This window comes from Pelecanus crispus, chromosome 5 (assembly GCF_030463565.1).
Source record: "Pelecanus crispus isolate bPelCri1 chromosome 5, bPelCri1.pri, whole genome shotgun sequence".
In the NCBI taxonomy this organism is placed as follows: Eukaryota; Metazoa; Chordata; class Aves; order Pelecaniformes; family Pelecanidae; genus Pelecanus; species Pelecanus crispus.
Genome location: NC_134647.1, coordinates 20,250,660 through 20,270,545, shown reverse-complemented (window position 1 = coordinate 20,270,545; position 19,886 = coordinate 20,250,660). Strand labels below are relative to the sequence as shown.

Sequence of the window (19,886 nt, the reverse complement as noted above, 5' to 3'; positions counted from 1 at the left end):
ATTTGATGCGTTTCCTAAGTAATTGTTCCACTTTATAAGTACCTTAACACTGAATCTCTATCTCGCCTCAAAGTAACCTGCATTTTAATAACTAAATATTTTAACATAAAAAAAAAGAAGGGTTCTAGGATTCTACCACAATCCACCAAAGTACTTTAACACAAGCTTAACTTTAAGCATGTAAGCAGTTTTATTTATTTCAGTAGGTCTATTTATGTGTTTAAAATTAAGCATGTGCTTAATTGCTTTGCTGGAACCAGACCAGAACAATTAACATCTTGCAGGACTGTGTTCATGATCCCTGTTTAATTGCATTTCTCCATGCAACCTTATTTATGGAGTCACTACTGACGTTTCTATAATTCTATATTTATATAGTGATACAATGCTTTTATCACATTAAAGTTTGCACAAATGGCCAATTGAAGGAGTGTGAACAGATGGGAGTGCTGCATTAGCTCTATTTGCCGTTAGAAAGTATCTCTCTGTATGTTTCCATTGGCAAAAATAGTTCTCTTGTTTATTTCAGATTAAATTGAGACTCTAATGTACAATAAATGTGCTAGGCTTTATGTACTTGAAAATAATAACAAAATATAATCTACAAGATGTTCCTAAAGTGTCGATTCATCAAAAATGTTCATGTGTTCAAGTCTTGCTCATGTGAATAGACCATAGAAACCAATATGACTTCAGTGGACCTATTCATGTGAGTAAAAGCTAGGCATGTGTTTGTGAAATTGGGATTTCCAATAAAGATGCCAGTTCTCTAATTAAATTTTGTAAGTGCTTTAATACATGGGAAAATCCCATAGAAGTCAATGGGACTACTCATATGAGAGTAGTTAAATATATCCTAAATGTACTATGTCATCAAGATCTGAGCCTTGATTTAAAGAAAAGAAAATAAGTTTAGGATGCAGATATAAAACAATCCATCCCGTTTTTCTTATCTTAAAAGAAATAAAATCCATCTGAGTTAATAGCTCAGTGGAGCCCTTGCAAAGCCCTTGCCAAAAGCAAAACAGCCTTCCTTAGAAGTACATGCAACTTTTGCTCAAATAAGTCACTTTGTAGGGACTAAGTTGAAAGGGAGAAAGCACGATTCTAAAAGCTAATGAGATTATGTTGAGGATAACAAATACAAAAAAAAAATTTAGAAAGCAAATTTGCTGAAATTTATTTCAGACTGTAAATAAATACTGTATTAATGAACAGTATAAAGAAAAGTTTGCAAGATAAAAAAAGAAATATATTGACTGAATGCAGAATTGTTAAATATTAAATCACTTGCTCCACCCAGCAAGCAAGATACTACACTCTTCAATGACGAAGTCTTAGGAAAGTATTAAAAATGCACTAGAAACTTTATAAGTAAAACATAAATAAAAATGTAAAAGCACCTTTAGCTGCAGGAGGTACCGATCCATTTATGATCACTTTAAGTTATTTTTAAAATCAGCTTTAAGAATGTTACAAGGAGTTAAGACATTCTAAACTTATATTCATAGTCACAGGATATGATAATCTGGGTGATTTCTGCTGCCTGCATTATGTTTGCCAATCCTTAATTCTTCTTTCTAAATATATTGTGAGATTTTTTTTGAAGTCTTGAAAATCAGGCCCTTTGATATCTCTAAGCTGAGGACCAAATGTGGAGACCCTTGATTTCTATGTACTTAGTTAAAGTATTTGGCTTGTATTTTTAAGATTTTCAAGGTTTACATTTAAAAGAAGTACCTAGTAGTCACGTTATCCATTGTTATAAATCAACATCACAGCTCTGAAATGAAATATGTCAAATGAACCAGCTGAGAATCTAATACAGATTTTTAATATTAGTATTCATGAAACTATTTTACTTGGTTTTTTAACTGAAAAATTCATGAGACTAAGTAGTTGTTGATTCTTGCTTTCAGTGAAAATGTTGCATAAGGTTAAAACAATTACTTGAGATTTTATTTAGCTTTGATGACAGCTGTTAAAAAATAATATTTTAACCAACATAATGGTATTAATACAGTCATATTACTTACCTCAGACAAACTTCAAGTCCCTGAACCTTCACAGCAAGTATTCTAAAATTCTCTTTTACAGGCAGCTACAGATTTTTTCTTTGAAGATTTTCAATCTCCATAAACTCATTCTTGAACTTCTTAAAGAGTGTACATTTGATTTTGTTTTTCAGAATCAACAGCACATAGAAGAGAGTCAAACAGGATGGGCAGGCGGAGTAGGTTTTCTTGTTGTACCCTATCTTGATTTAACGAAAAAGCTACAGCTTTCTGCATCTTCACAGCAATGTTTTGAATACGAAGCACGATTCTGAGTCATACAACATTACTACTTAAACCTGTTGCACTGTAGGATTGAGACTTTTAATGCTGTGTTAGGCATAGTATCTGGCTACCTGCTTTCTGAGTTACAAAAATGTTTTTCTGTCTCATTTTGCAAATCTTAGACCAATTGATTAGACACTATACTGAAGGGAGGGAAGTCATGAAAAGAAGTAGATTCATACTGCAGTGTAATTCTTAGAAGCATTCTGGAGGCAAAGAATAGATGTAAAATTCCTCTGATGTCACTAGGGCAAGAGATAAGATCAGTCATACCATAGCATTTTAAGAATAAAACTTGTCCATTCAGAACAAAGTTTTAGTGCCAAGTGCCACACATCTTCAGCTAGGGAGCAGCCTTCAAGGGAAGACACCCACTTACAAGGGTAGTTAATACTTCTCTGCAGTTACCCCTATGCAAAAGGAATTTTCTCTATCCAGTAACCTTTATCTTGGAAGAGACGTAGCACCTGTCTTTGGGAACTCCCAGCAAAAACAAACCTGCAAGGAAATTCTAAGAGCATGAGATCAGTATTTACAATCATACAATCATATATTCTAACTTCCAATATGTATTATTGCTTATGTTTACTCCTCAGGCAGGTGAACCTCACACTGTGCCTGAATATCCTGTAGTGAACTTAACTGAGAGTTTTGATTTTCAGTACACTGTCCTTTAAGAGAGGTGTTTTTATTTGAAGTGAAGATTACACATTTACAAGGATTAGTTATTTTACTTGGTCACTTCCTTTCTTCATCACTTCTCTTGAGGTTGTGATGACAGGTTTTTCTTAGAACTAAAGAAACTGTACACATGCATAAATCCCTGCTTTAGCCTTTACAGTATTTCAAGGATTAGGAATATTAGAAGCAGGCTCCAGAACAATTTAGCTTCTGGTCACAGGTTCTAGTCAAGCTTGGGTTAGTATTATTCAAAAGTCATACTCACTCAGGAATGTTTGGCGCTATGTTTGAAGTGCTTGCAGGTCATTCTTCTGTGTTCATATATTGAAATAAAATGCACAGTTGCAGTAACTCATCTTTGACTGACAATTTTAGTAAAGAGGTGATGGTTTGAAAGGAAGCAAATGTTGAATGGTCTTAAGCGGGATAATCTGTTCTTTAACATTATTGGGGTAGTATGGGAGACTTGAAATATGCATTTGCTTAGTGCTGTATTTGCTCAGAGAATCAGCCAAACTCTGTGGTCCACAGGATTTTTCAGTCTGGCACCATTCATGAACATTAGCTTTATTCAGAAACTTATTATTTAAAAATCAACCTACCTATTTTTAAATAACTAAAGAAAGTTCATTCAGAATATAAACCCAAAGTATTCCACTTACAAGTAGGGAGCTTGCATTTGTGGGATACTTATCTATATCATCAGCTTGAGAAATCTGACATGACAGGTTAGAAATTGTAATGTGTACTCACTGGGAGATTGAATATCACAGGTAAACGTATGTGCAAAGTAGTTTGTCCCATCTGAACTGATTAAATAGTCTTGTTACTTTTAGTATGTGTACTACAATCTTCTAAACAGCTTAGACACTCTTACTTATGTCTCATCTACCATTTTTCTTCCATTGTTTCAGTTCTTTGTTTCTGCACCATATTTTACATCAGATGGCAGTTCATACTACAAAATTTTTAGTGATAAAAATGGGTATAAGCATATTCATTACATCAATGGCTCTGTGGTAAGTCAAGCAAAGTGTTCCACATTGATCTACTATAAGTTCCTGAAATAATTCTACAATATTCAGTAATGTATATGTCTTGCTTCACAGGAGAATGCAATCCAAATTACAAGTGGAGAATGGGAGGCAATATACATTTTCAGAGTAACAAATGATGCAATGTAAGTGTCATGAAGAAGAGAACAGGTTGTGAGTGTTGTCAGTAAAAGCAACACTTAATCATTGGAACACCATTTGTTAACTCATCAAGTTATAACTAGGTATAATTTGTTTTGTATCTGAATGCATCCACAGCAAATTTGTATGCAAAGGCACTGCACAGATTTGCAAACTTGGTTTACGTATGGGAGATTCTTTGCAAATTGCCCTAATTTTTCTATTTATTTTCAATCACCCATCTTAGAGAGACTTATTTAGAAATACTTAAATTTAGGCATGTGGTTAACCCTCATACAATTTGCAGTTACTTCAGTTGTCTCTTTTTATGGTCTCTCATTCGGGTTACTATATAGATAGATACAGCTTACATAATTGGAGTGATTAGCTCATGAGAATTGAGATAGAACTCCTATTTATATGGTTTATTTGTCATCTAATCAAAGTTTGAGCAAAGATTTATTAAGATGGAAGGTATATAAGCTTAACTTACTCTTCTATCACATGCAGAAATCTCAAAAAGTCTAAGTTAACTTCCAAGATGGCTTTTCATCTTGATGCTGATTCATAGGTCATCACTTCATGGTTTATTTATTAACATATAAATGAATTTACAGTTTCTATTCAAGCAATGAATTTGAAGGCTATCCAGGAAGAAGGAATATTTACAAGTAAGTGTTATCAACATTATCTTAATGATACTACATTGATAGAAGATAGGTCTGGATTTGTCAGTAAAATAATTTAGTTTCAAGATGTTTAAATTGTAATTTCAAAAGCTATTTTAACTAAATCTTGACCTCAGATTATATCTGAGAACTGAGGAGAAATAGTATCTAAAGTTTAAATATACTCTTGGGGAAAAAAATTGATAAAAAGGGAAAACATTTATTTTTAAAATGGAACCATCCTGGAAGTACAGTGCCTATGTTCTAGAATATGAGGCAGACACATGTGAAGTTAGTTGTAGCAAAATAAATACTGCTTTATTTATGTTTCTCTCCTAGAATCAGTATTGGAAGTAAACCTATCAGAAAACAATGCATTACTTGCAATTTAAGGAAAGAGAGATGCCAGTATTATACAGCAAGGTTCAGTGAACATTCTAAGTATTATGCCTTGATCTGTTATGGTATGTATAGCATGGGAGCAAACATATAACCAGTTGTTCTTTCAAATTTATCAGAGGCGTAGATAATAATTGATAATCCCAAACGATAGCTAGATGAATCATAGAAATTTCTTAATAACCAGGAGAGATTTCCAGAAAGAAACTTTTCCATGTCCAAAAACCTTGGGAAAATGTTTCAGAAAAGACAAATATTTTCACTCTATGTTTTTTTTTTACTTTTTAGCAAAAATCTTGGGATTTTTAGAATTAAAAACAAGTTTGTGAAAGTCCTTCATGGCACAAAACAGATTCTAATCTGGCTTGTCAAAGTCATGCTTTTTCTTGCAGCAGCAAGAGCAGGATTTAGAAACGCACACTGATTTCCAGTTCATTTGATCAAAGTTAACTATGAGAAACTATTACAATGTGTTTCCCAATTGAAATTATTAAAACCTGTGATAGCCACAAAATGTTGGGTATTGACTACCTGAGAACATTTTTAATAACTGAACTAAGAAAAATTAACTTCATCGAGTTGTATGATCACTGAAACCACTTGTAACAGAAGTATTAGATGAAGTCTCAGCTCTGCTAAAATAAGTTATGGTGATTTTAGTGTTCTGAGGTTTCATCCATTGGTGTAAGCAACAAACAGTGAAGTCATAATCTAAAAAAAGGAAAGAAAAATATCCAAGGTTTTCCTTTTGCGTATTTCATATAAAGTTTACTGTTCTGATTCTGCACTGACTGATCAGCTGAAGAGTTCCTTAGAACTTCCGCTGAGCAGAGAAGCAAATGTAGCAAATCATAACACCGTTCAATCATTCTTGCACAAAACAGTCAGTAAGGTCATCACCACATGAAAGCTGCTCACCTTCACAAATATGATGTGACATGTTCTCAGAAGAATGTTTCACATTGTTAATTCTGCATTCACCTTATGTAATCACATCTCAGGTATTAACTAGATGTCACTTCGTCTCTAGGGAGGAAGAGTTTGTTAGTAGATTTAAAGTTGCTTCTATTATGTTTGCTAAGGAATGCTTATAAGTATACAAGTCGATGCACACAGTACCTTATGTATTTCGTGCAGTAGGGAGTAGTGCGTTATACAGCAGAGAAGATTCAGATTTGTGTATCAACTTTGAGCTCTTTAACATCTGTCAGTTACCGATGTTAACACAGTACACTCCATCATCAAATTTCAGCTTCAAACTGTAAACTGCCTTCTTATCATTCTCATGATAGGTCCCGGGATTCCCATTTCTACTCTTTTTGAGAACCACGGTGATAGAGGTACTGCAAATATTCTGCTTATTTCTAAGCAATTGTTTTTCTCATTGATTTTCACTATGCAGATCCTCTAATACAGTATTTAGGATTGTGATCAAGAAGCCTTTCATCTTGTTTGTTATTAAAATATTTAGTGTCTTTCTAGATTTGTTAATTAGTAAAATCCAAATATCAATGAACACCCTGATGCCTTTATTTTCATTCCTGAGTCCAGCACTTTTATAGCATCCTCTTGTTTTTCCTGTTTACACACTATAGATGCAATGAACATTGGCAACTCTTTGTCTCCCAAATACTGAGTCAAACTTTGTAGAAAACATTATTGTGATTTCCAAACTATTCCTTTTCACATTTGGATGAATGCAAGACTTTCTGAGATTTTTCATGAAGCAACCCTACCCTATACAAAAGGAAACAGTGTACTTTTTAGAGTTTGCAGTTTGAGCTATTGTACTGTACTGATTCGAATGTGGATCAGTGACTTGCTCTTCGACCATTGGTAGAGATGTCAGGGAAAAGCAGAAGCTCTTTCAGATGAGCAGTTCAAATAACTGCTTCAGACAAGGTGTAATTATTGATACAAAATGGAGACTCTGGCAAGAAACATTCAGAGCCCTCATTCTTTAAGTACCCTGTTAGTAAGGACTGTTTGCAACCAGGCCAAGCAGGAGTTTGCTACCACGAAAATATTAATTACTCTGCAGTGAGTTTTTTCTCTCTGTCCCTTGTTTTTCCCTAAAAATTAATCTCCAACTTAAAGCCCTCAGTCCTGAAATGTTGTGAAAACTGTCATGGTCCTGTAAAAAACTTTGGTGATTTGGCATTCCCCCTTCCTTCCCCAATAATCAGTGGAAATGCAATGATAGTTCTAATGCCAGGGTCCTTACAGTTTGGCCCATATTGATAACCCACTATTAACTGAGTGTTGTGTGACCAGAAGACACATAAAAACATGAAGATAAATGCTGCAATATTGTTAAGCTAAATTAATCAGTGGTGTTTCATGTAGAAGTCAAATGAATTGCAACATAAGATGATTTTGACTCCAATAGGAGTTGGTACATCTTAGTTTTTAACCACTCAAAAATGTTTGCATATTGAAAAGATTGGTCGACGTGTCTATTGCAATTGTCCTATAAAAACAGTGTTCTGGTATTCCTTTTGCAGAAGGTTTAAATAGATTTAAAGGCTTAAATACAGCTAATGCATGGACTTTTTCATATTTAATCCATTGTCATAGCTCTCTGTTTTCCATGATTCATTATGACCATGTGTATCAAGGTCCCTACTACTTCCTTATCAAAGTATGAATTGCATGAAATGCAGCGAAGTGCCCAACTACAAATATGCATTTCTTAACCTCTCTGCAGGAGAGAACAGTTTTGTTTAATGGATCTTCACTGGTTTCATGATGCCTCACTCTATTCTGCTATTATTCTTCAGGAATAAAACCAAATTCAGTCTTCTTTTTGACTTTTTATGACCTTTTTTGCATTAATTTTCCTTAAGTCCCATGATGTTATAATCTCTTCTGTGGTGCCAAACTATTTTTAGTAGAACCATTTTCATTGCAGTCAGCAGCATTTTGAAAATATATCACCCACGAATTTTAGTAGGAGGCATGCAGTTAAACTAACATACACCAACTTGGAAGCTCCTTTCAGCATGCCTACAATTCATTTGTGGTAATGGGCAAGTTTCAGGAGTCTTGAAGAGAAGGGTGGAAAAGGTTCAGCTGAGATTGCGTGAGTATCCAAAGCTAGGATGATCTTTCAGCCATAAAAACCCACTTGAATCTGCAAAACTTGTCAAGAATACTTTGAAAGAACAAATTCCAGTGTTATATTTCTGGCATGTCCTGAGCACTATCTAGCTCAAGACATGCCAAGAGAAGTACTTGTATTTTTTTGAGCATTTCCAAAAACAGGAGGTGGTTGCCATTAAAAAACAAAAAAAAAGTAAACTAACAAAGAAAAATCTCCTGCAGTTTTAAAAGGTTCTTTTGTTTTGAAATTGAAGCTAAAAGTCACATATTTCCATTATGTACAATATTCTTCATCCATCACTCCTCATGGGAAAACACATAAATAAACAAGTAATACTCAGTAATATATAATATTCATAATATATAGTTCTGCAGTCTATGCTGGAAATTAACTAAATTTTACATAGTAATTTTTAAGTTATATAACTGTAAATTGGGTCTAAAGCAAGTAAAACAAAAATTTAAAATACTTTTTAGATTAAAAAAACAACAAAAGAGGTTCACAAAGTGCAGTAATATATTACTAATGACAGTTATATGGTAAGTCTAGTATCTTTGTGTAGGACTATACTGTACAGTGGTTAAACAAGAGTTTGCCAGAACCCCTTAAGGAACTGGATTTCCTGCATGAGCCCAGAAACAAGATCTTCCCAAACATCTGTGCGCTTAACCACACTGCCCAAGGGTCTCAGAGGTTAAACTGATGTTACTGTGGCAAGCAAGAGAGGAGATACAAGACTGTGTTTTGCTGGATGGGATGAATTTTGCATTTCCAGCTCCCACCATACTACAAAACTGGGATGAGGGCCCTGCAGCAGAAAGGAGTTTCTTCATAACGTGTGGGACTCTAACACTCGGGGCAATATGTGAAATGATTTGCATTGCAAAACGTACATCCTATAAAAATCTAATGAAAATTTGTGCACTATAATGCCAGTGCCTTACTTTTATTTAGCTATGTGATCAAGCCCAATTAGAAATGTCTGAGTTGATTTCATTACTCTGCTTCTAAAATTTCACAGATTTGCTTTCTGTTCTAATAACACAAAATAAAGGAATATCAATTAATGAAGAGGAATTAACAGTAAATTAATTAATAATTCAGGCATTTCTTTTACTTAGAGCTCAGAGTATTGGAAGACAATTTGGAATTGCAGTCTGCTTTGCAAGAGATCAAACTGCCAAAAGAAGAAATTAGTAAACTTGAAGTGGATGGTATAAGTAAGAATTACACATCTTTATTATACTTTTTATTCCTACTATTTTAATATTTTGCCTTCATTTTGTTATAGTAAGTTTTGTCTTTCTGTAGAACAAACTTGTTAGCCTGTCTGGGAAGAAGAGGCCTGGTTCTGCCCTGTTTGACAAGTTGTCTGCACCTCAGGGTATCTCTCAGTAAAACAGTAGTTAAAATACATCTCTGTTTCACAATGCAATTTTTTTGAGTTCTTTAACACTATTGGTAAAGTGCTTAAATTTCATATAAAAACATTATAGTATGGTGGTAATAAAATGTGAAATGTAAACTGCTGCTCATGTGTTACACGTTATATTGACTTGCATACACTGTTGTTTTCACTAGTGACTTTACAAACAATATTCCATGGTAATGAATCAGCATAAAGTTTCCAACACTCATTTCTCATAATCTTAACAATAGTTATATTCCTAGTTGTGTTTTTTTAGGCACATGGAAAAATGAGAACATTCAGTTATGTGACATAATAGTTTTATGCATAGCTAAATTAAAATAAAAGTGGGCACTTCATTTCTTCAAAGTTATTCTTCAACAGCTCAATATAAACAGTTACTTGCATCAGTTCTGTGATTCACACACAGTTCATGCATTGTGTAGTTTGTGCTGATTCATTTTCATATACTATTACACCAAATTCTGGATTATGCTTGGAGGAATCATTTTAATCATTAACAATATTATTTTAATATGTCTTTTCTAGCTTTGTGGTACAAAATGCTTCTACCCCCACAGTTTGATAGATCCAAGAAGTACCCTCTGCTTATTCAGGTGTATGTAACACTTCCTTTCTTTGAACAATGTTGTTTTGTCAGAAAACATACTTCTTATAATTTAACAAAACCTAGGACATTTGCAACATTTTATGAAGCAAAAGCAAAACCAGTTTGTTCTGTTTTGTTTGTTGTGGTGGGTTTTTTAATGTATTTCTGGAATAGAAATTCAACCCAATGGAAAACAGTGAGGTTTTTAATATTAATCTTAGCATGACAACAATTAGTTCCTCAGAGAAATAAGAAGGATAAAAACATGTGGGATATTGCTTGGAGTTCTTAGCTCCGTTGCTGCTTCTGTTTGTTATGAGACAGTCTGAAATTACTGATTTGAGCTTTGCTAATATGAGAAATATAAGAGGCTGCTTCATTTTTTAAGAAAGAAACCCAAACACCCCTAAACCATGTTGACTGGCTTCTTTGATCAAATGTTCCTTTTAAAGAGCATTTGCCATGAATTTAATTTATTGCAGGCGGGAAAGGCAACAAAAATGGCAGTGGTGCAGAAAAAAATGAGAGGCAGAAAGGAGACCTGAGTGGGTGTAATAAATCTTACATAATTTTTTATTATCCAGTGATGATCCAACGGTCCAAGAATGCTAAGTATGTTTGAAGTTTAGAGTAGAAGATTAAGTCAGTTGTGTCCTTGAGGTCAAATGTGTAATTTGCATTAGGCCATTCTCATGAGGAGTGTTTCTCTGTACTGCTCAGTTATGTGGGCTGTGTTCTGCCCACATCTCCAACAGCACATGATATTCCCTACTGAAACAAAGAAGGTCTCGGGATGGCCAGAAAGTGTAAGGAGCTGTACTTTCTTCTCCTGGTTTTTTTTTGCATTGCTGACTGCATGTGGGGATCAAATGCAGAAAGCAGAAAAGCGCCAAAAAGGGCTGTTACACCTAAGGAATTTGGAGAGAGATTGAGTCTTTGAGGCATGACTCTTCCAAGGATTCCCCTTAGGACAAGTACTTGATGCTGCATCCCTTAGTCTGAGCTAAAACTAATGATTTGCCTTAGGCATAAGACCTAAAGGATTAAAATGGATTTTAGATCGCAAAATCTCACAAATACATGAAAATGATAGTTGAACTGTTTGTCTACTGAGCTCTCTGAACCACAGCCATAATAGCAAAACACTTCTGGAGAAAATGTAAGAAGTACCCTATAGTCTAGTATCTGGTAATCATTTATAAATTTATAAATATGAGTTGAAAATGTGTGAATTTTCATCATCAGGTACGGAGGACCTTGCAGTCAGAATGTAAAGGAAACATTCAGCATTAGCTGGATAACCTATCTTGCAAGCAAAGAGGGAATTATTGTTGCTCTAGTGGATGGCAGAGGGACAGCTTATCAAGGTGACAAGATTTTGCATGCAGTATATCGAAGACTAGGAGTCTATGAAGTTGAGGACCAAATCTCAGCAGTGAAGTAAGTAGAATATCTCCCTGTATAACTGTTGTATTTACATACCTACAAGAAGTAATGTGAAAAAAATAAAATATTAAATGTATTTCTCAGCCTTTCTTCTGGAGAGCTGAGATCTCCAGGAAATAAGACAAGAAGACTTGTAGAAATAAAATATTACTGAGGTGCTTGATGTCAGCAAGGTTTTGTGTGGTATATTAAGTCCATGTACTACTAAGTCCACATTTGGACCTCAACACTTCATTTTATAAAAGCATCATCAGAGGCTTCAATCCTAGGCCTAAGGAAATACAAGTGTCAGTGGTGAGAGGTAAGCCAATGTATTATCCGTTATTCTCAAGTTTTCCCTGTAGGGGAAACCTATCTCAGTGACCATAGCGATTAGCCAAAGATCCATAGTGATGTACCACAGTGATTAGATGAAGGTCAAATGTGACGTTTGTAGCAAAACTGAATCCTGACACAAGCCTTCCAGAGGTCAGTTAGTCATAAACTTGCCTTCCATGCTATTTCAGGGTAGTTAACGAAAAACAGAAAGTGTCTGAGGTCCTCTGGTAGTTGTTCCCCAACAGTTGCTCCTTTGCATTGAAACACTTAAAATGTTCCAAGGGAAAATAATTCTCTAAGCAGAGGTTTTGGGAGGGAGTAAAAGCTGAGGTTTTGTAAAGAAAGGCTGCCTGTTAAGCTTAGAGATGCAGTAGCACTGCTAAAGGGAGCATTTAAAGAAGTTTTAGTTTGAACCCCATGGAGATGAGTGCAAGGCAGGAATAAGGAATTTAGTCTGCCTTTGGTCTGGAATTTGGCCCATCAGAGCCTGGACAGATTTCCAGGTGCAATAGTAAATACCCTCTTTCCCCCAGTAATAGACATAACTCTGAGTAGCTTAGCTAGAAATTGGATGTAGCTGTCCAGGTTTCCACAAGCTTTCTCGACTTGTTTGAGAACACTGCCTGTATCTACAAGTGTGTGTGAGGAGGGTATCTGTTCCCTCCTCTTTCTGCTTTGTGATAATTCATTTCCTCCTCAATTACGTAAACACACCATTATCCTTTTCAGTCATAAATGAAACAGAAAAGCTGTGTATCATGTCAGGTTTTTCTATTAATCTATTATTTGATTTTCTTTCTTGGAACTTTTAGCAGCAATGGTATACTTTAAAATATCACAAGAGAGAGAATGGGTTTTTATTACTCTGAATCGTCGCTCAGATATAAAATGTCAGAGACACAGGGAACCTAAACTGATTCTGCAGTTGCAAAATCTGCTGAGACAGGCTCTGAAGAAATGACCTCAGACTTCACACTTCCCAGTTTTCTGTCAGCACCTAGACTAAATTTTTATTCGGTTAAATGTATTGCATTCCATCTTCCTGATCTAACACATGGTTTAAGATGCATGATTTTTAAAGAGGATCCTATACTCTAGTGGGAAGTTCTTGGAGGGGCTTTTACTGTAGGAGGAACGCCAGGGATTAAGACAGCAATATAACAAAGCTGAATCATTTTTTGGCTTTTCTAACTTTGTCCCACCCAGATAGTATCCCACATTTTGGGTGTTGTCAGTCACTTGTGCTTGTCCAGTAAAATAAGGCTAGCAGCTGATGATATGTGTCCTGGGATGTATCTGAACCTATTTTGTTTTTCTGTCACTCTTGAACTTTTGCGGTCTTTCGCCTCATCTCCTTTTCTTTGCTGTTGCTAATACAGTTCTGGAAATACAGCCTTCAGACTCTGATGCAGGATTTTTGTAGGAGACCTAATATTTTTGATTCTCTGATTCTCTTTGACCTGTTTGACTGCTGAGTGCATAAGCAAGGTGCAGTTTTCATCCAGTGCAAGCTCATTACCTACTTGGAGCATTAGAAGATGTTTCCCTCATTATTATTTTTTATTATAATAGCAGTAGGTGCTCTTCACATTTCAGGCACATAAAAAAGAAAGCTTATTCCTCCAGGGAATCCCTGATCTCAGAGGTTGATACTGTTTCTCTTGAGAGATCAGAGTATCAACTTCTTGTAAGATGAGTATGTTGAGCACCTTGCAGGATAAGGTCTGAGTGTTAACAGTAATCCAGCACCTTTGGCATTAAAATGATGAAAACGATAATAGCTTGTGGGAAGGTACAGCTATGAGAAATGAAGTGTGCTTATTAGTAGGAGTACACATTTTGAACTTCTTTCTCTGCATGTGTGTGAGTGTATGTCTGTACACACAGATACACACACATACATATATGCGCAAATGTACAACATGAGTATAATGTATGATGTTTAATCTAGTCTGGACTAAATATCCAGGTGGATTCTAAGTCTAAGAAAAAAGAGTGGTTTTGCCAAGAAGCCAGTTGGGCAGAGTTCTCATCCACTGGAGCAAAAATTATTCTGAAGAAAGTATTGATTTCAGCATTTTTCATTCTTTCAAGAAAAATTCTTCCTTTTCCTCTTAAATATCTATTAATTGAACAATTGATGCTTTGTAAAAATTAGACATGCTATGCTGATTGTCAATTTGCTCAAATTGGTGGGATGCATGGAAAAAAGTGAAAGAAAAATCATTTTTTGCTGATTTATTATAGTATTAGCAATCTTTTGTAATAATGCATTTATTTCTGTGATTTTCTTTTCCACAGGAAATTTATAGAAATGGGCTTTATTGATGAGAAACGAATAGCAATATGGGGCTGGGTAAGTGACTGGGTTTTTTGAATCTATAAATAATGCTGCAGTATAATGTTTTTAATTTTTCCTTATTCTGTCCTAAATCTGTATAAAGTTTCTTCTGCCAGTGGTTGAAGGTATTGCCAAAGGGGATGGTTCCTGTTGGTGCCTATATACATGCAATTGGAATGGTGCAAGTCCCCAAAAAGGGATCTTTGGCAGCTCAAGAGGGAATTTTGAAAAGCTTATGTCTAATACATTGTTTGGACTTGAAGTTAAGCAAAACAGAGACGTTTTAATTGGCTTCACTTTCACCTTAGGGACTTACTGGCATGGTGTCAAAATTCAAGTATTGTCCTTTCTGATCTGAGATTAAAATAATGAGAAAAGTCCTGTGAATACCTCTCATCAGCAAATGTGACCCTTGCATTGTTCTGAATCACTGTATACTTGGTTGGCTTTGAAATGGTCAGCAGGGATGAATCTGGGTCTGAGGGGTGTACAACACTGACAACTTCACCAAGTGGAAAAATTGGATAGTATAGGAGTCATTCCAAATAATTAGCCAGTCTGGTTTTCATCTTTTATTTTTTCATGTACTTGCTTTGTAACAATCCCAGAACCTTCTATAGCCAGATGTATTGCAAGTATTTATTATTAAATGGCCAGATTCCACTCCCCTTAGGCACTGAGAAACAGAGTAGCATACCTCAAGTACAAATTTTAGGATAGCACTGCATTCTAATAGGAGAAAAAGAAGTTATTTGTATAGTTGGGGTTCTTCTTCCTGTGCTTCAAAGTAGGACCATTCATGGAAATAAGATGCAGACCTATTAGTGGTGTTGTGGGAGACCTGAAGCCACTTCAGTGGCAGCACAAATGCCACACAGCCCCTTTATAGAGATTTTTAAGATGTTTAGGCCATCTGACTTGATTGCTCATGTTCATCATGAATGGCTGGATCAAGAATGCATAGACAGAACTGGAGCCCTGCCTCCTACCCATCGTCAGCATAACAGAATTATAATATGCAGGAGAATAAGCTGCTAAGCAACACCTGAGGGTCTCATGGATTAGGGACAGTACTGTAAGGAATGCTAAAGGGGGTTGGAGGCCAGACCCATGTTAGCCACCCTTACTCCTTCTCTGAGTAAATCGGTATCAGCTATCCAGCGATAACAGGCAGCACTAACTAAAAAAGCTTACAGAATAAACTAGTATGTTAGCCACTCATTAACATTTTTCAATATTTTTCTCTTTATACGTGTTCATTTTTCTCTCATGATCATTCACAAAGACCTTTTATTTCATTTTCTTTAACTGCCTGTCTTTGCCAGGAGAATTCTTCTGATCTGTCACTGTTTTGTTTATTTTTTTGCTGGTTTTTGTTTGTTTGTTTGTTTTCATTGGCCCAGTTTCATTGTAAGAGGCTTGCCCAGAAACACAGTAGAGGATCAATCTTGTAAGATTCAGTTCAACTGTAACTACAGAAGTTGCCTGATCTTAGATAGCACATGAGCAGGGTTGCTAAAATCTTTCTATGAAGCTTTTACCAACTAATATTTAAATTACTTTGGTCAGACACTGCTACAACACCAGGATAAAATGGGGTACAATATGCTGAAATTAAGTGACACAGACACTTACAAGTGAGTAATTCTAAAGTGACATTAAGTTAAGGCCACATGAAAATATTTTTTTTTTTAATCACATCATATTTTATTTCACCACAGTGTTTCCAGAACCAATTAAGAGATTTCACACATCTAAAGCATTGTATCCCAGTAGTGGATATAATATTCAAATAACGGCACTATTGCCAAACCTGTCAGTCTTTTTTTCCATTTTTTTCTATTTATTATACCATTTCCTGGTCCACAACTTTTGAAAGGAGTTGAAAGGTGTCTCCTTATTTATAGCCTGCGGCTTGGCAGGTATGCATGAATGATGTAGCTCATTGTAATTTCAGACTCACCAAACTCTTCTGGATGGCAAAAGCTCTTAAATAACCACTAAAGCAATTCAGGATTTTGAACTCTATCTATCTGCCTTTTACAGTGCATACATTTATCTGCCTGTTCCTAATCCTTTACTTTTTAGCCTTGTGGACTGATTTTTTAAAAGATCAAATAAGCCAATCAAATGAGCTGGAAAAACTGTACTAATTACTAGTTTCATTAGCATATCCCTCACTGTAATTTCAAGCTGGCATGTCAAGAGGAGGGATGGACTAACTTACTTTTGTACAACAAAATATTTAATAATTTTGCTTATTTCCCTTAGTCTTTCATGTGCTGCTGATGAGGTTGATAATCTTCAGAATTCTTCATGACACACCCCATATTTTTATTCCTCCCTCCGTTCCAAAGTAAACAGTAACCCATTATTTCCCAAGGACCTTATGCAGCTATTTTCCAATCCCAGTTCCACATCCTATGGACAGCCAAACCAAATGCTTTTTATTTACAGTATTTTCCTTTCTCAGCAACTAGCCCCACACAGTTGCACAGCTCTCTTCTGATATGCAGGCTTACTTACTACTTTACCTAACTTCCATGAACTTATTCTTCCTTGCTGGATCCCAGTTTGAGGAATCAGGCCAGAAAATAACAGGAACAGTGGCAAACAGTAGGGAGGAATTTCTCCAACCTCAAGTTCTCAAGTAGCTGAGCCTATTAGTACTGATGATGGGGTTGGTTCAATATGCCAGTCATTAGCAAAAGGTAGACAGATTGTTAAGGGAGGGAAAAACCTGTAACTCTTCTTGGAGGTGCACACCGAAAGGATGAGAGGCAATGAACACAAGTTGCCACAAGGGAAGTTTTGTTTAGGTTTTAGGAAAAAAATTTTACAGCAACAGTGATCAGCGTTGAAACAGATTGAGTAGAGAGGCTGTATAGTGTGGATATGACTCTGATTGACCTCATTTAAATATGAAGTTAGCCCTGTTTTGAGATAGAGGTTGTACTAGATTACCTTGAAGGACCCTACCAACTTAATTTTTTCTATGATTCTAAGTGGTAGTAAGAGCAGTATCCTGTGATAAGCACTGAAGAAGTAGCAAAAAAGAAGTGATTCAATAAAATTGTCTAATCTCTATCACAAAAAATTACATCAGATCCATTTGAAATAAATAAATTAATAAAAAAATTAAATAGCTTTTGTTGCTTTGTCTTCCATGTGTTCAAATATTTACTTTGGAACTAATTTATATGAGTTTGATTCAGAAAACAAAATAATACTCCACTAATAACTTTAAACTGTCTGTGATTTCTCCCTAGTCCTATGGTGGGTACGTAACTTCTTTGGCACTTGGATCTGGCAGTGGAGTATTTAAATGTGGAATGGCTGTAGCTCCTGTTTCCAGCTGGGAGTATTACGGTATGGAAACTTGTCATAAATACTGACTTGGAAAGCAAGATGTAGCATTTACTGACTTTGTAAATGAAATCATTGCAGGAGACTGGCAATGTGAAACTTAAAGACATTGCAATTACCTAGACATAAAACTCTTAAGACCTTAAGTTTATTGTTTTTCTTGCTGAAAATAACTGACTGCAACTGGCAGTATGGGACGCACTTTGTCACATAGAAGAAGGTACGCCCAGATAATTCCATATGCACATCTGTAACAGTAAGTGTGTAAAGCCCTCTTGATAAACTGCTATATACTCAGGAGTGATCTCCCTAAAAATCCTGTTAAAACAGTATCACTGAATTCAGAAACAGCTGAAATGATTTCTCTGCCAGTAATGGAATCACAGTGCACTTCAACTTCAGATACTGCAGATGATCTCTGTCAGGAATCAGTATCTCTCATGATTGCGAAGTTATTTTCCAAAAGCAGTGGAAAAGAGGGAGTCAGTTGTGTCTGATATTTTTTTTTAATTAAATATTTTTCCCTTTAGATGTTTCTCAGCCACATCTCCTGTGTTGTTGTGTTAGGAGACATATTTTTCTTTATGTTTATTGACTTAGGCTCCAAACCGTTCAGAGGAAACAACTCCAGGAGTATACTCCCAGGGCCTTACTGTGTGAATAAAGCAGGCACATACTCATACTTGCAGACCTGTTAAGCTTTTGGCATGGTGTAAAAGAACCTTAGTGTAAAAACGTATCATGGCATGCATGTTTTCAATAAGCAAAATGTAGCACTTTGAACACATTTACTTAGCATATGGTTGTTTGCTAAGAAGTCTTGGTTACGATAAAAATTTTGGTTAAATGGAAAAGATTCCTTCCCTGACTGCTAGCACAGACATTCCTTGTATTTATGGTGTTTTGCAAACAAAGGGGAAAACATTTGTATGACACAGGAAGCATAGTCTTCATGTTTTCACTGGCATCAAGAAATTTTACAATATTTTCACTCATGATCACAAAATTATTTCCAGAATGCAGGCATAAAGCACTATTTTTGCAAAAGTCCTTCAATAAAACAAGAGTTATAAACATTTGTCCAAGCATTAAAAATTGAATGAAGTTTTTAAGTTAAAGTCGATTAGACCCACACCATTGCAATCTTTAGCTGAATTTTCAGGAGGAAGTTAAAGAATCTTGCTAAAAACACATTGTAAAATCCAAACAGGCAAATGTACCTCCACTAAGGAAAGAAGGAAGGAAACGGAAGGAAGTCATGAGTCATAAGTTTTGGCAAACAGATCATGTTAACATTAGGGTCAGCTGTGTTAGGGACAAAACTACAGGATGCTACATATTTGAGTCTCTAAGTAGTATCAGTATGTCAGAGGATATACTGGCCCCTAAAGCTTCTAAATTCTGTCCCACCCTCTTTTAGATGCACAGATTAGAGTCTGGACCATAATCTTTTCTCTGAAATCCTCCCACTCACCTCCAATTTGTGTCAGAATTAATAACAGCTGAACAGTTATAAGATGGCAAGGGAAATTGCATTTGGGGACAATGTATAGTTAAAAGCATTAGATCTGTGACTGTTTTATTAAAATTTGCAATTTATCTCCTTTTTCTTCCTCAGTAATTGACAAGCCAAATCTTCCACTTAGTCATTATAATGCAATTCTGCTGACCTCTGGGGACTTGTTGTAGCTATACTGGTAGAAGAGAGTGTAGAATTTGGCTCAGAATACTGTAGAAATGCCAGCCATTCAGAAAGAGTCTATTTTATTGAAAACTTAAGCCCAATATGGTTGTTTGACACTGTGTTGACAACAGATATTGCACATTTTCTGTTTTCATTGAATGATAAAGGATTTTGATAAAAGAGAGGCTACTTAGATTTTTTTGGTACTTAGTTTATTACACATTACTTGGCTGATCTGGGAGAGATAGTACACATCTTTAGGACTCAGTGGTAACATACGTAAAGAATACATAATAAACCATGGGAACATGAGAACATTGAGTAATTTTCTTTCCTGGGAGGATTCTC

General features: G+C 35.5%; 1 protein-coding gene across 2 annotated transcripts in view; it reads left to right on the top strand.

Moving 5' to 3' along the window:
• LOC104031169 (prolyl endopeptidase FAP) overlaps positions 1–19,886 on the top strand; it is a 40,696-nt gene that overhangs the window by 16,819 nt on the left and 3,991 nt on the right. For both annotated transcript variants that reach the window (XM_075710013.1, XM_075710014.1), the window contains 11 exons: positions 2,189–2,233; positions 3,935–4,039; positions 4,130–4,200; positions 4,813–4,866; positions 5,203–5,327; positions 6,555–6,602; positions 9,487–9,585; positions 10,323–10,392; positions 11,629–11,823; positions 14,449–14,503; positions 17,758–17,857. In XM_075710013.1, coding sequence (XP_075566128.1) covers positions 2,189–2,233; positions 3,935–4,039; positions 4,130–4,200; positions 4,813–4,866; positions 5,203–5,327; positions 6,555–6,602; positions 9,487–9,585; positions 10,323–10,392; positions 11,629–11,823; positions 14,449–14,503; positions 17,758–17,857 — 967 coding nt within the window. The remainder of the gene's footprint in view (positions 1–2,188; positions 2,234–3,934; positions 4,040–4,129; positions 4,201–4,812; positions 4,867–5,202; positions 5,328–6,554; positions 6,603–9,486; positions 9,586–10,322; positions 10,393–11,628; positions 11,824–14,448; positions 14,504–17,757; positions 17,858–19,886) is intronic.